The 17,059-nt window shown below is 39.2% G+C and overlaps 1 protein-coding gene across 7 annotated transcripts in view; it reads right to left on the bottom strand.

The window, feature by feature from the left end:
* Rasgrp3 (RAS guanyl releasing protein 3) overlaps positions 1-17,059 on the bottom strand; it is a 104,189-nt gene that overhangs the window by 37,848 nt on the left and 49,282 nt on the right. For all 7 annotated transcript variants that reach the window (XM_070025349.1, XM_070025351.1, XM_070025348.1 and 4 more), the window contains 6 exons: positions 10,726-10,858; positions 7,871-8,084; positions 6,499-6,601; positions 3,489-3,551; positions 2,807-2,938; positions 1,431-1,578 (listed from right to left, as the gene is read on the bottom strand). In XM_070025349.1, coding sequence (XP_069881450.1) covers positions 1,431-1,578; positions 2,807-2,938; positions 3,489-3,551; positions 6,499-6,601; positions 7,871-7,940 — 516 coding nt within the window. In that variant the 5' untranslated portion in view covers positions 7,941-8,084; positions 10,726-10,858. The remainder of the gene's footprint in view (positions 1-1,430; positions 1,579-2,806; positions 2,939-3,488; positions 3,552-6,498; positions 6,602-7,870; positions 8,085-10,725; positions 10,859-17,059) is intronic.

Here is a 17,059-nt window from a genome sequence, read left to right as displayed (position 1 = left end):
CCTCCCTCCCGCCCTTCTTTCCTTCCTTCCTTCCTTTCCTCCATTCTTCTCTCCTCTCTTTCTTTCTCCCTCCTCTCTCCCTACCCCTCTTCTCTCCCTCTGGTCTAGCAATGTAGCTCAGGCTTGCTTCAAACTGCAATCATCTTCCCTCCATCTCCCAAGTGCTGTGATTTACATGTGTGTACCAACTATGGGCAGCCCATGAGCTTTCTTTCATAGCAAGATCATGATTTCTTTTAATTCATATGCATGATGACACCCAAGTATTTGATACATATTCACCATTAACAGGTTATTTTACTGTATCTCAATCTTGAGTTCAAGACCCAGCCCTGGCAGAGAGAGGGAAAGGGGGAGAAAGAAGGAGAGGAAGAAGGAGAGGAAGAGAGAGATGGGGGGGCAATGAGATAAAATAATCAGCTGAAGAAGGATGATTTGTTGGCAGAACAGATTCTCAGAAAGTTAGTGTGAATGTCAGGAAATATACCTAAGCCTTTTATCATGTACACAGTACAGGGGAACACACACACACACACACACACACACACACACACACACACACACACACACACACACACACACACACACACACACACACACACACACACACACACACACACACACACACACCACCAGCCCCAGGTCTGCTTGGAAGGTCGGCTTGCACAGGATCCTGTGCAAGTAGGACTACTTAGTGAAAGAATCAACCTTTTAGAACTTCAGACTTCTCATCAACAGGGCCTTCTTTGCCACCAATAAAGCAATTCATTTCAAGAAATAACCTTCCCTAGAGCTGGATTAAGCAAAGCAAAACAGCTGGCTGACTGTGAACCAAGGTGAAAATATCATCATAACATATTTGGTATAGAGGGAGAAGGCAACAAAGTTGGGAACACAATCCAGGAAGAAAGGAGGAGGAAAAAGGGGGTGTAGAAAAGGAATGAATGAAGAGGGAAGAAAGGTCTAAGATCTCTCTCCTTGCATGATGAGATCCTCCTCAAAACCTACAGTTCCTAATTTTGTACTTGTGCTCCTAATTAGGCATTTATGCAAAATCCAACATAAGCACATTTTTCTTCCCTCCAAAATGAACTCACCCAACTAGACACATTCACTGGGGAGAAAAGTCAACGAGCTAAAGAAACCTTGAATGGTTAAATCTCCATTGAGTATTTAGAAAAAAATCATGCTTTAATTCTATGAAAGGACACATTGAAAACAGCGACAGAAATATAGCTCCTGAGCCATAAAATAAAGGCAGGCTAATATTTATCTTTGGTTAAAAGGGATTGTTCCTGTGAATTAAGGGCACTTTTCTAGCAAAGCATAGTGACAGAGCCTGCCAACACTTCGGAGTATGAAAATGCAGCTCTTGGGAAAGTTGGCATGATGGTTGTTGTCCTTGGAAGAATAAATGTCAAGTTCCTTACTGCGATCCTTCTAAAAGATTTATGCTCCAGAAAAGTGAGGTGTTCAGCCAACTCAATGGGCTCCAGATGGTCAAACAGCAGACAGGCCTTTCCCTTTTTGGATACTTTTTTCCTCTGTGTAACTCTTCTCATCCAGTCATAGGAAGGACTGTAAAAGTAGAGGGAGGTTGGTCAGCGTGCTGACTCTGTAACTCTTGGTTCGCTGCCAGGGGCCTGTGCACAAAATACATGCCCTTGTCCTTCATATTTGAAGAGAAAAACCACTGACCCCCATTGCCAACAGAACATAAACTTGGAGTTGTTTTTCCAGACGGGGTAGGCTTGCACTGATCCACCCAAAATCTCTGACTTGGTTTTCCTGATGACCAAACAAGATCTGGATGATAAAGGAGAGGTCATATAAATGTGGGAGTTGATCAGCAGATGGTGACTTAAGGCATATTGGAAACTACTAGAAGTTATGGTTCTCAGATTTCAGCATAATAGGAATTACCTGAGAAACTTGTTACAGAAGCAAAGGTTTGGACCTACCTTGCCAGAGATTCTAATTCACTAAGGAAGAACCTGAATAGTGTATACTGTAAACAGTTATCAAATCATACATTGTTGATCATTTCTTTTGGCAGGGGGAGGTGGGGGGAGGGAAAAGGGAGCTGTGCTGGGGATTTCACTTCTAGCATGATCACTCAAAGAAATATTTGAAATAAAGGGAATATAATATGAATGCCTAAGGCATAAGAACATACATTTTACAAGATTGATAAGCATACTTGATCATCCAGTTGCTTTCTCAACCCAAAGTTACATAGCAAACTTGAAAAAAGTCTAATCAGTGACAGAAAACCAGTTCCCAATAACTGACCTACCAAGTTCACCTTACAACTCCAGCCATATTTGTGTAGTCTCCAGCCAGCCTCAAAAGCTACAGGGTACTGTGCTTCTCTAATTTGAGTGAACATAAGAACCACCTGGGCATCTCATTAAAGTGTAGACTACAATTTTGTAGTCAGCAGGTTAAGGGTGGAGCAAAGGATTCTGCATTTTTAATGAGCCAGTTCTGGTATGGAGTCTCCACAGCACGGAGACCATAACTAGATTCAGATTCACTAACTAAGCACTGAGCATCTACTATCTGCCAAGTGCTTTCACATGCTATACTTTGGGGATGCTTATAATAATCCCATAAGAAAGGTATTATCCCATTTGACAAATAAACTGCCCCGTGGAGAGATAAGTATGTCCAGAACAGCTATGTTCATTGCAGCCAGGCTGTCCTCTAATTCTGGAATAACATGAGCTCAAGCCAAGTGAGGGTCACCACCACAACCCCTCAAAAGCCGTGGACTCATCAAGTGTGAAAGAGTCGCCCCTCTTACATGCTGGATATGTCGATGAGGCTGACATGTTTTTCATAGCCTAGTTGACTAGCCACTTCCCGGAACTCCTCAGTCATACGAATCAAACCCAGATCCAAATTAAACTCTGCAGGAAACGTCAGAATCCAGTACCTGAAAGGTATAAAAGTGCTTTTGAACAGCTGAAAGATTTCAAGCTGGACCTCTGTAGAAACTGCAGTACCATGTTATGGACAACAATGAACACTGAATCCAGGACTGACTGTACTTCCAAGTAGCCATGGCCAGATATTCCAGATACTAGTCTCTCTCTGCCCTCCTTCAGTCCAGAGCCAGGATCCATCATTTCAACTTTGAGAATCATCTTGATGCTGTGTAGGACAGGCAGCTGAGAGGAATTGCTTCCCCAATTCATGACAAGTAATGAGTGTGTGGAGAGGAAGTGGAAAAAAATTACATTCACCCTCTTTAAGAGGTTTTTTTGTTCCCTGATTACATTCATCTCTAGTCCAGAAGGTAAATTCTAACCCATCCCTAACCCCTAGGAATCAAGGAGGACTAATTTTAACAAAGTTGGTCAAAGAAGGCATCCCTGCTGCTTGGAGAAGAGCAAATTGCCAACAATTCCAGAATCAGTGAGTACAGTTAATGCTACAAGTCTGTGAAAATCTGTAAGTCTATTGAAATCTGTACATCCATTTACCTCATGAAGTAGCAGATCTTTAATCGAAACTCATCGCAGCTTTCTCCACTGGCATTTCGATACGTGCACAAGTTAAGGAAAAGTTCTGCACACTGCTCTTTGCCCATCCCTGCATCTTTTCCATACACACATTGCTAACACAGGGGACATACTTGACATCTGGGTTACAGATGGAGAACCTCTAATTCAAACATTTGAAATTAAAAATGTTTCGGCCTCTGAAACTTTAGGGCCACCAGTAATGTCCCCATGCCCAACAGTGACTCTCCTCACTCTACATGATGGGCAACAGTCAAAACACATCCTGGGAATGTGGCTTAGTGGTAGAGTGCTTGCCTCGCATTCGTGAAGCCCTGGGTTCAATTCCTCAGTACCACAAACACAGAAAAAGCCAGAAGTGGTGCTGTGGCTCAAATGGTAGAGTGCTAGCCTTGAGCAAAAGAAGCTCAGGAACAGTGCCCAGGCCCTGAGTTCAACCTCCATGACTGGCAAAAAAAAAAAAAAAGAAAAAAAGGAAAAAAAAAGATCTCAGGCAACATACATAAAATGCATTGAAGTGCAAATGAATTTCACTTTAAGAATTGAGTCCAATCTCATTATGCATATGCAGATGGTCTAAAATTACAAAAAAAAAAATCCGTGCTGTGATGCATACTGATCTGAAACATTTTGGAGAAGTGATCATATGTACATAGACCCTCACATGGGGAAAGAAATGAGCTCTGACCATGAAGTAATTAAAACTTGAACTGTTAGTGCTCTTCTATGTATTTTGGTGGGGGCTGGTGTCTGGAAGATAAGCTACTTAGAGAGTTAAACACTAACCCATAGCTGCCAACTATAATTAAAAAGTACATTGCCAATTTTATCTACTGAAAATGGATAGTGAGGGGCTGGGAAGGTGGCTCAGTGGTACAGTGCTTGCCTTGCATGAATGAGGCCCTGGTTCGATTCCTCAGCACCACTTAAGCAAAAAGAAAAAAGCCAGAAGTGGCGCTGTGGCTCAAGTGGTAGAGTGCTAGCCTTGAGCTGAAGAGCTGAGGGACAGCACCCAGGCCCAGAGTTCAGGCCCCATGACCGGACGCCCCCCAAAAAAGAAAATGGATATTCTGTAGAAGCACCATTTTAGCAAATAAAAAAATTTTTTTTTTTGTATTTAGGACTAGTACCTTTCCTATGTAACCTAATTTGTTTTATATATGAGAATGTCATTTTCAGGTACATAAATATAAAAGTTGTGGTTTATTCTTAAGACTACTTATTATCTTCAAATATATATATATATATATATATATATATATATATATATATATATAATTGATTGTTATTATTAAGGTGTAATACAGAGGGGTTAACATTTCAGGTAACCCGTACATCTCTCATTTGGACAATATTACTCCTTCCTTCACTTTCCCCCTGCCCACACGTTGTATATTGATTATCTTTTTAATAATTATTTATTGAACCCTTACAAAATGCTAGCACAATGGATATGAAGTGTACATTTTCTTCTAAAGAGAGAAAAATTTAAAGAATGTAAAGAATGTTGACTCAGGGGCTCTCTCCAAGTTTTATACAACCCCAACATTCCCATATGAAGATTTTAATATGCTCTATTAACAGTAGACATAGTAAGAGTAAGAATTCTTGGGGTAAGAGCCAGGTGTTGGTGGCTCACGCCTGTAATCCTAGCTACTCAGGAGGCTGAGATCTGAGGATCACGGTTCAAAGCCAGCCTGCGCAGGAAACTCTGTGAGACTCTTATCTCCAATAAACCACCAGAAAACCGGAAGTAGCACTATGGCTCAAGTGGTAGAGCCCTAGCCTTGAGCTGAAGAGCTGAGGACAGCACTCAGGCTCAGAGTTCAAGCCCCATGACTGACAAAAAAAAAAAAATCTTGGGGTTAGGTTTGGAACATGAGGAATGATAGGGCCACGTGGGTCAATTCCTTCTATTTTTCCCTACTCTCTACTTTGAACAGCAAGTGCTACTGGAGATATGCTTACTTCAAGGACCTGGGTTCAAGGCCATTATTTCTGAACATCTGCTCTTGCTCTGATGTTCCAGGGAGGATAGGAAGGAAGACATAGAAAGTGGAGAGTGGAAAAACCTGAACCAAAACAGGCAGATCTCCACTTAGCCCAGGAAGCCTAGACAAGCCCTAAAAACTGTCAAAGAACCTTCTCCTTCCCCCTGTCTTGTAGGGATTTTTACTCATCTACACAGCCCTTGGACTTGAAGAAGAAAAAGACCACTGGAAGTAAATATCAGAGATTGTACAATAAATATTAAATCTCAAGGGAAAAAGTGAGACTTTGCATGCATTGGCAACCATTAGATGTTCAATCACTTTTCCCTTTTTCTTTTATCTTATTTCACTTATATTTTATTCTTATACTAAGAATGGAACCCAGAGAGTTGTTTGTGCCAGGCAAGTGTTCTAACACTGAGCTACATCCCCACTCCATGTGGATATTTTTTCTTCTCATATCAGAAGAAATTCTAAAATCAGCATCAATCAACAAAGTACAATACAACTATCAGAGTGTTTATGGAGTCTTGCCAGCAAGGGAAGATCAAAACTTGTGCTTGTGTCTGAGCTAGTGCATATTATTTTAGCCAGCATCTCCATCTACATAGGCAGTGTCCTCTGTGCCCACAGTTTGGTCATTATGGAAAGAGTAAGTTAGGTCTTAGATCAGTGTCCAATATTCTTCCCTTGAACTAACAGTTGACATGTTTAAGACAAGTTACCAAACACTCAGCATGCAGCTCCTGTTTTGTTTCACATTATCCTGATTATATTCAAGTACAGCCAAAACATTCAGCGGGTAATCAGCTATTTGGGCCATCATCCAGAAGTTTCATCTAGACATCTATATATTCTCAAAAGAGTTGGATAACTGACTAAAGACTTTATTCATCTTAACTCATTGGTTTTGGATAGGATCTCTAAAATACAGAGCTTGATTTATGACAATAAAAATTACATAGTAGTTGAAAAGATATATGCAGAGAAGTTTTCCTGCCAATTCGGTGGAAGATAAATACCATCGGTGCATCAGTAGAACTATTCTTGGCAAATAGCTATTATTCAGCTCTCCATTGTCATCTGTGAAAAATAAAGTGAGAATTAGAAGACAACAGTGCTACTCTTCTTTTTTGCTAATATCACTAGAAAAAATGCCAGCTTTTTCCTTTAAAATTGTCTTAAAATCATACAAAGGGGTTTGAAGGCAACCTGTCTAGTTATGAGCACAATTATCCTGATCAATGTCACCCCTTTCATCCTTCTCCTTCATGTCCCTCTCAACCCCATTCCAAAAATATTTTCATAAACTAAATTAGCTTTAATCTCCTACTTCTGTGGGTTCCCTTTACTTGATAAGCTGGGTTGGACTTACCCTTCTAGTTTGTAGCTGTTACGTTCATCAAATAACAGTAGGGGATACCCAAGTAAATTTGAATATAATGTTAAAGAATGAGTGCTTTTGTCAGTGTAAGTCTGGCCTGGGTATTTAGGGCACATATTTTAAAATGTTTATATATAATTAAAACTTAATTGATCACCCTATAATTGGTCTGCAATATTGCGCTGGCTTACATCAGATTTTCTTTCTTTCTTTATTTATTTACTGGTGGTCCTGGGGCTTGAACTCTGAGCCTGGGTGTTGTCCCTGAGCTTCTTTGGCTCAAAGTTAGCACTCTACCACTTGAGCCACAGCACCACTTCTGGCTTTTTGTGAGTAGTTTATTGGAGATAAGAATCTCATAAAGAGGGCTGGGAAGGTGGCTCAGTGGTAGAGCGCTTGCCTTGCATGCCTGAGGCCCTGGGTTCGATTCCTCAGCACCACATAAGCAAGAAGAAAAGAGCCGGAAGTGGCGCTGTGGCTCAAGGGGTAGAGTGCTAGCCTTGAGCTGAAGAGCTGAGGGATAGCGCCCAGGCCCCCACGACCGGACCCCCCCCCAAAAGAAAAGAAAAGAAAAGAAAAGAATCTCACAAAGAGTCTCACGGACTTTCTTGCCTGGGCTGGCTTCAAACTGTCATCCTCAGATCTCAGCCTCTTAAGTGGTTAGGATTAAAGGTATAGCTATCAGCACCCAGCCTTAAGTCAAAGTATTTAAGGGATCAATTAAATGAACTATTCTTGTGTGATTCTATTTATGCAAGGAATATTTTAATAACGGGGTACACATAAGCAACATAAAAAGTACATAGTTGCAAAGTTAAATAATTCAGCAAGAGCTATAAGACATATACAGAAGGATTAAGTCTGAAGACATATAATTATCACACCAGAATATACAATGTGCCCATAAACAACCTGTAGTTGAATTGAGAAAAGCAATTGCATCAGTATGAAAGGGGAAAGGTTCATACCAAACATCTCAATGCAGGTGCTCAGCAGTTCATCCAATGTTGCTGCTTTCCCAAGGCCGCTGGACCCCATGGTTATTTCCTGTTGTCAAAAAACTGGAGACATTTTCAACATCAGAGAGATCATCTCCATAATCCCATGAATCAGTGACTTTTGTGCCAGTGACTTTTGTGCCTAGTGGTAGCTTTTTGTTCTTAGTTGTGCTTCAAGAAAACTCTGAATAAACAAAAAAAGTTATCAGACTAATGGAAATTGAAGCATTGTTTCTCACCTGGAAAAAAAAAATGACTTCCACTTACTGTATCTTTCTATACAAAAAGAACAGAACCTAAGGGGCTGAGATTGTGTTAAGTCTCATGAGAGTAAAATGACAAACTGTCCCCAAGGGTGTGTGTGTTTTGAGACACACCCATTTCCTGTCTCATAGCTGAAATGGTTTTGAAAGAATATCTTACAATTGCTTCATTGTCTTCCCCTGTCCCCTTTTCAATATTAATTCTGTGGCTAGAACTCAAGCCCTCTTATTTAGACTTTCCCACTCAAGATTGGCTCTCTGCTACTTGATTTACACCTTTACTTCTGGCTTTCTGTTAGTGAATGGAAAGTAACAGTCTCTCAGATTTGTCTGCCCAGGCTAGCTTGCAAACCTATATCCTCAGTTCTCAGCTTCCTGAGTTACTAGGATTATAGGCTTGAACCACTGCTTCATAGTCTTAGTAATATGGCATTCAAGAATATTATAAATGTTATTTGGTTCAAGATTATTACATGGATGTATGAGGAGATGAATTTTTTAATACAGATATATTTACAAACAGTATCCTCAGTGATTATTAAATGTTCAACAAATGTAAACAAAAATTGTATTTGCCTCAATTTGCTAAAAGTAACATTATTACTAGTAGTAAAATTATCAATAACTTATTGAACAACCACATAAAACACTATGGGCAATGTTTTCTATATATAACCCAACTTGACCTTCACAATAATGCTATCATGGAATTCTTACTCCCCTTTCACCTGAACTGGTAGGATTCACAGAGAGTTAGCACCATATTTTTAAAAAATCATATATATATAATTAAAAAAATCATATTACTCAGTAGACATTATGTTGAAAATGCCTACACAACTTGTAGGCAGGGATAGAAGAGGAAAAACTGGAAGGGAGTGAAGGAAGGGGTGACATTGTTTAAAAAGAAGTGTAGCTGGGCGCAGGTGGCTCTGTCCTGTAAGCCTCGCTACTCAGGAGGCTGAGATCTGAGAAAGAGAAATTTTGGTGAGTCTGTACTAGGCATGCAACTCTGAAAATATATTTTTTTTCCTGGCAATTCAGTCTATACAAAATATATTTTTGTGTCTGAGGTACTATTCTTAGAAGACAAAAGAAGGATTATTTCCAACATTCAGTCACAATAACAGAACCACTGGATTTTTGAAAGGGAATTCTTTTTTTAATTATTATTTTAATTATTATTATTTTTTAAATTGTAATTGTGAAAGAGAATTCTGAAAGTCACCTGGAACCAACTCTTTCACATTTCTCAGTAAGTTACCTTGTCAAGGCCTTTTCTGACCATCATACCTACCTCGCAGAGGTTCCCCCTCCAACCTCTCTTCCTGGATTTATTTTTCTTCATAATACTTATCACCATCTGACATACTCTATATTTTATTTATTAATTTTTACCTTTCTAGAACTGTAAACCTAAGACCTGTGATCAAAAGGTGTTTCCCCTGGTACATGCTGAATGCCTAAGATTGTGCTTTTCACATAGAAGAAAATAAAAAAGGACTTGCTAGTGGATTGATGGAGAAATTAGTAAGATAAACCATGTGCAATTTTGCTCTGAATATGGGTATATTAGTGTGAGTTCTAGAGGTGCCATAAATTTTTGAAGGTTTTTTAAGTTTGATTCACTTATTTAAATCAGCTTTAAATAACAGACATTTTGTCAGCTTTCTAGATTATAATAGGATCTGTCCACAGTGATAAGAACTTTAGGCTCCATCAAGATATCTCAGGCGCTGGGAATGTGGCTTAGTGGTAGATTGCTTGCCTAGCATGCATGAAGCCTTAGGTTCGATTCCTCAGTACCACATAAACAGAAAAAGCCAGAAGTGGTGCTGTGGCTCAAGCAGTAGAGTGCTAGCCTTGAGCAAAAAAACTCAAGGACAGTGCCCAGGCCCCAAGTTCAAATCCTGGGACTGGCAAAAAAAAAAAAAAAGATATTTCAGGCAGCACTGTTTTTCACTGTTGTAAACTCTATCCATGTACTTAAAGGTCAAGACTGAACAATGAACAAGTTTTGTTATTTTTCTAAGTATACAAACCCTAAAATGTTGTCACCCATTGAAGAATAAATATATTCATTGTAAAGCCTGGGTTAGTTTATTTGGCTTTTCAAGGCAAAACAAAAATGATTCCTCTGAGCTGTTTTGGGAAGAAGTTGACCTTCCCACAAGAGGTTAGAGATAAGCCAGTATTAAAGACCTGATCAGAGTTTGGGGTTCTGTTTGTGATGAGCCAGGTGGGGTAGGCTATTAGGTTGCCAACAGTAACCTGATGCTTCTGCCATCAGGAGCTCCCTTGACAGTCTGTTGCCTTGTAGTTACCTGAGATCATATTGCATAGGTGTGGACTTTATTGTGTCTACAGCTGCCTTTTCAAAAAATAAAGCTTCTTCATTGTGAAAGCAGCCTGCATTTAATATTTAAAATGGACCAGGAAAGGAAAAAAGTTGCCTAGCAACTCATCATCTAGAAAAATAACCCTTATTAATATCAGAGTATGCTTATTTTAAATTTTGTATGAATATTTTAAAAATAATTTACAGTGGTTAAAAATATTTACCTGTTGTTTTCACACAAACAGATTTCCAGGTTTAGAAGGAAGTGAGGGGCAGTTACCATCACTGGGAAGTATGAGGAGAGGGAAGTCTACAGAAATGGATTGTTCAACTTCAACCATAAGTACTTTGGAAAACCTGAAAGAAAAACAAAAGAAATCAAGAGCCCAAATATGTTAAACAAAGAATCTGTACTGTGTTAAAGTATTCTCAAAGGCATTTCTTAAGGTGTTTAAGACTGGGTCCAAACTTTCCCATAAAATCAATAAACAATGGGCTGGGAAAGTGGCTCAGTGGTAGAGCGCTTGCCTTGCATGCCTGAGGCCCTGGGTTCGATTCCTCAGCACCACATAAGCAAAAAAGAAAAAAATCTGGAAGTGGTGCTGTGGCTCAAGTGGTAGAGCGCTAGCCTTAAGCTGAAGAGCTGAGGGACAGCGCCCAGGCCCAGAGTTCAGGCCCCATGACCGGACCCCCAAAAAACAAATCAATAAACAACAGAAAATAGTCAAAGTAGAAATTTGGTGACATATTTTTAATCAGTTAGCTTTATTTTTTGAATAAAATTGTCTTTGAAAAACACATGTGTGCTAAAGCCAATTTTTAGGTAATGTAAAATACTACTTTAGTTCACTCCTGATGGCCTCAACATAAATGTCAATGCTATTTTAATTCAGGTTGTTTAGTCTCCCATAGTTTAGGACTTAACTATATTGTTGACTGCTCATATTACTTCTAAGAGGGACACTCTCCATTTAAAGGAACCACAGGGTATGATTAGGCGTGATGTGTTCATGTAACAAAGACTTTTATTAAGAAGGTATGTGAAGAAAGTCATTCAAAAAAAAATCAGAATCACAATCCTAATTCTAGAAGTGGTGAAGGGTAACAATTCCATGCAAATATTCATTCACAGTTATAATTCAACACCAGGGCTTTTGACTTGGAAACTTTCAATTAAAAAATGGGTTTCGCTTATTTGCAATAACTAGTATATATCTGAGTCAAGCACAAAAGGTCAGATAAGTTGATGTTAGGGAAATGAACCCTAAGATATGTATTCAAATGTTTTTTTCTTTCATGGGATTGTTTCTAACACATTTATAAGATTATTTCTTTGTTGCTTTGTATGTCCCTCCCCCACGGTATAACCCCTGCTTTCACTGTATTTGATGTTGTTATAATTTGTGGAGGGGAAGGGGAAAAACAAATTGTTTAAATAGGGATACAGGTGGACCCATTGCAACAATGAGACTCGTTATGTCGAAAACGAACTTTACAACTGTGGTGTGGGGTGGGGGGAGGAGGAGGAGAATGGGACGGGAAGGGGAAACAAAGGAGGAGGCTACAATGCTTGATAAGAAATGTACTCATTATCTTGCCCATGTAATTGTACAGTATTTTCAGAATAAAAAAATGAGTTTCAGAATGATAGCCACATGGGCAAAGTTTAAATTGCATTGGAGTAAAATACCATCAATGCAGCATGTTTTAGTAGATTATTTAGAGGGTTAGTAAAGTAAAGTAAAATGTACACACTCTGGAGCCTGTGGAATGTTACATTCAAGGAAGGGAATCTCCTTCACCTTTAGATAGTTAAGGCTTTATTTTTCCCTTTAGATATTTAAGACTTTTTAAGTTGAATATTTAAGGTAAAGTAGAGAAGCCATTTATAGAAGTGTCAGAAAGAGAGATGGTAGTGAAGGAAAAAAGAACCTGAAGGAAAAATTACTGTTGCACTAGGGCTTTATGGAGTGGGCAGGTGGCCTCCACAGCAATGAACTTTCAGGAATGGAAGCTGGGTAAAGGCTGTCAAGTTGTAGATGAAGTTTCCAGATGGTGTCTAGAAATCATGCCAAATTGACAGTGAAGCTTTCTCCTGGCTCTGGGATTGTAGGATTTATAAGGCAGAATGCTGGCTCTAGGAACCATGTAAGAAGCCCTTTGTAAATGATACTGGCCATATTCGAACTTCCAAAGACCGTCTTGTGTGTAGCTTTATCTCCATTCCCAGAAAAAGAAAAACGAAGACCCTTGAAGATTCTCCTCTGTAAGCAGTAGAAACTAACTTCATACCTAAATGACCCAGTACATGTTTCTTTACAGTCATCTGGCCTTCATATGGCAGAGTCTCTAAGTGCCTAAATCCTTTGTGAAACAAGAGGTAATTAGTATAAACTTTTAAGTCTTGAATTCAGTAAAAAAAAAAAAAAGCATTTATCATGAAAGTGAAAGATATTTATTTGATAAATACATTAAGTGTGAGACACTAAGCAAGGTACTAGAGTGTCTGCTAGAGGGTGTTGGAGTGGTCAAGAGGAAGAGTAGTCTGTTGACAAGACACAATTCTTGCATTTATTCTACACCAAAGACCAAAGACATGGAGAGATAATGATAATAAAATGTCCTCTGTACCACAGAGGAGGTAGTGGGGGAGGAGGCAGTTTAGTTTAGAAGTTAGAGGAGTTTTAGCTAAGCAATGACCCAGTGAGAAGATGAAAAAGAAAAGAAATTGAAAGCCTTTGAAGGACTGAAGTGTTGAATGTAGCAAGTGATGACACAAAGAGGTAGGAGGCGCAATTCCTAATAAATATAAAGCTGTGAGCGAGTACGAGCTTGATCTGAGGGCAATGGAAAACCATTCATTGTTCCAAAGATGAATAGAAAAAAAAAAGGGCATAACCTCTTGGATTTTTCTTTTCTTTTCTTTTCTTTCTTTCTTTTCTTTCCTGATTTTTTCTTTTTCTTTTTCTTTTTGTTGATGCTGGGGTTTGAACTCTGAGTCTAGGCTCTGTCCCTGATCTCCTTTTTGCTCAAGGCTTGCACTCTACCACCTGAGCCACAGCACCACTTCCAGGTTTTTCTGTAATTAATTGGAGGTAAGAAGCTCACTGACTTTTCTGCCTGGGCTAGCTTTGAACCATAATCCTCAGATCTCAGCCTTCTGAGTAGCTAAGATTACAGGCATGAGCCATTGGCACCTGGCTCACTTTTGAATTTTTAATAGTTCTTCCAGCTTTAGTAAGGGGAAGAGACTGAAGAAATCTACACTGAAGATACAGGACTGTTATTTGTTAATTATAACCATCGTAGCAAGAGATGATTGTTCTCTAAAGCAGTACAGATGAAAGCTAGATTTCGCTTATAAACCCACAAGGACACATGTTGAGTGGCATGCAAGTATATATATATATATATATATATATATATATATATATATATATATATATATATATATATGTTTTAACTGAAATATGATAGATTAAAGGGAAATCTCAATGGAAAGCCAGCACAGTAAGAAGTGAATCTCCATAGCAAGATCTCTGGGAAAATGGAAAGATGGCTCCATGTTCTGGTGAATGGGTTGATCTTAATAGTGCAAAAGGTTCCCCACTTTCAATGCAACAACTGGAAACAGGAAAAGATGAGTCTAGGTGGAGTTATTGGCTGGAGACTTGAATTTACTCTAAAAAAGGAAACAAGGTCATATGCTGAAAGGTAAGATGAGTACAGATCTGAGGATTAAGAGAAAAGAATATGCAAGAGATGTTGTGAAGAACAGAATTATTAGCATTATTTTCATTAGAGTAGAAGGCTGCTGCTTATTTTAAGTTCCTTGTTCCTTGATTATACTCACTTGTGCCATATTTCTGAAGTTATTTTTGGATGAACTTTCTGGAAGCAATGTATATTAGGAAGCTTGTACTGTATTGAAGAACAAATGCTGTTGTGATCTACTCATGCTCTCTATAAGTTGTTGCTTCATTTGATTTACTTTGGTTTTTTTTTGTTTTGATTTGTTTTTTGTTTTTTGTTTTTTTTTTGGTCCAGTCGTAGGGCCTGAACTCTGGGCCTGGGTGCTGTCCCTCAGCTCTTCAGCTCAAGGCTAGCGCTCTACCACTTGAGCCACAGTGCCACTTCCGGTTTTTTCTTTTTTGCTTATGTGGTGCTGAGGAATCAAACCCATGGCCTCATGCATGCAAGGCAAGTGCTCTACCACTGAGCCACCTTCCCAGCCCTAATTTGTTTTGCTTTGTTGGATGGTACTAGGAATTGGATTCAGGATCTCACAGCTGCTCTACCTCTTTGAGCTTTGTGCCTACCCCTTTTAGCGTGTTCATTTTGTTTTTAAAATAACATCTTACTAATTTTTCTGGGGCTGGCCTCAAACTCAGCATCCTACTCTCTCTTGCCTCTTAAGTAGATGTTATTACAGGTATGCATAAACCTAGCCTACCTGGTTGTGCTTGCTCTATACGGTTGAGCTTCAGAACTAAAATAGGGCTTGCATTGAACAGGTAGTATCTTCAGTAGGTGCCATCAGCAGGGCACAGATCTCATTCAATATTTCATCAACTTTTGCCTGATAGGGCAAAGAAGGCATGAAGACACCATTGGAAATGAACTAATAGGGAAATCATTTCTGTCCTGCCCTTTGAGGGAATCCAGGGTTTTGCATTCTGGCAACTACAACCTTAGCTACATTTGCCATGTTCTCTGTCTTCCCAACCAGGCTTTCTCTACCTCTGGCCTCCCCATCCCACTCTCCAATAGCCTCATTACTTGTCTCTCAAGTTATCATTTCTGTTTTCTTCCCAGCTCACATTTTGTATCTGGTATCCTTTGGTTGTATCTGCACTTTCCTTGTTTAAGCTCCTCAGTTCTTTGAATTTTCCTTTCTACTCTGTTTCTTCTGATTCGCTGCCCTTGATAGGATGCTCACCAGCTCTGTTCTTGTCACTGTCAGTTCTATCACAAAAATACTGGAGTAGGATGAACACAGGAAACAGGCCCACTGCTTACAGTAACGTTAAGTCATCCTAAGCAGACCAGGACCAAGGTCACAATGAATAAAGTACCTCACATTTCTGGATAGGGGAGCTTATCTCCCAAAGGTCATTTGATAATGACAGTATAGAGTAGCTATGGAAAATACTGTATTTTTCAACACTAAACGTAATTGGTTCCCACTTCATTTTGATAGGCTTATTTAATAAGATTTTCCAGTGTCTTATTAATTTTTTGTGGGGAGGGGGTATTTGTTTTTCCCCAAAAGAGCTTTTACTAAATGAATGGAGAGTGAATCATCGATACTCTGCTGGATTTAAAAAACTAAAGTAATAATAGCATGCAAAAATACCACTTGTTGGTGACAATGTCACGTGAAAGACACAATGTTGGAGGATGTTACCTATATATGGTTATTATTATAAAACTCTGAAAGCCAAGATAAGAAAATTGAGCCTAGAGAGGTTACTTTAAGTGTCCAATCACATAGTAACTAGTTCGATTGCAAAGCCAACTCTGACTCCAAACATTTCTTCTTTTTACCACTACCCATACAATTTTTAGCTGTTATTAAAAGGTTTGTCCATTAGATACAATTCCTGGGCATTGTCTAGAACACATGTTTACTCTTCCTGGGGCTGAGCTTCTCAGTAGCTAACACTGGCCCTATTGTCTAAAAGTGAATAAGCTTCATTATAACAGCAAGCTTGGCAATGTAGGAAATCTCTGGTACCAAGTCCCAAACAGGAGTGAATGCACAGCTCAGAGCTCATCTCCTAACACTTCATTGCTCTTTTTTGGTAATAATGAAGTAACAAGGCTTAGCTGCATTTTATCTATTTATTTATTATTCTTAATACTGGCAACCAAATAAATAAATGTATAGCTGCCTGACATACATCGAATGGAAAGGAGAAAATCCTGGAAGAAATTCTACCAATAAATACCATTATATTATAAGGTCCAAGCTAGGGATCACTTTCCTAGAACTTGCTTGGAACTGAACATGGAAGAGAAGCAAATACCCACCTGTTCTAGACAGGTGTAAGGGGCCCGGGGTTTCCAGATGGACACATTCCACCACATTGAAGGCAAAGGTGGACTAGGACAACTCCAGTGCTCACATTGTGGTAGTAACTCCAAACAAGGTCAAGAATGAAGGAAATTAAAATTTTAGAATTGGGGAAAATGGCTTTATTAAAAAAGTCGATGTTGGCTGGGAAGGTGGCTCAGTGGTAGAGTGCTTCCCTTGTATGCATGAGGCTCTGGGTTTGATTCCTCAGCACCACATAAACAGAAAAAGCCAGAAGTAGTACTGTGCTAGCCTTGAGCTGTAGTACTACAGTAGAGTGCTAGCCTTGAGCTGAAGAGCTGAGGAACAGTGCCCAGGCTCTGAGTTCAGGTCCCATGATGGACCAAAAAAAAAAAAGTTGATGCTTTCTTCTTCTGAATATATCAATGTTATATTCATAAGAACCCACTCTGTGACCCTCTTGCTCCAGAAGACTCTGGTCTTGATTTTTTTTTTAATAGTTGCATTCCTAAACTTTCTTG

This window comes from Dipodomys merriami, unplaced genomic scaffold (assembly GCF_024711535.1).
Source record: "Dipodomys merriami isolate MVZ:Mamm:240054 unplaced genomic scaffold, mDipMer1.0.p SCAF_17, whole genome shotgun sequence".
NCBI lineage: Eukaryota > Metazoa > Chordata > Mammalia > Rodentia > Heteromyidae > Dipodomys > Dipodomys merriami.
The sequence above is the reverse complement of the archived record's forward strand: the minus strand, read 5'-3'. Positions and strand labels throughout refer to the sequence as shown.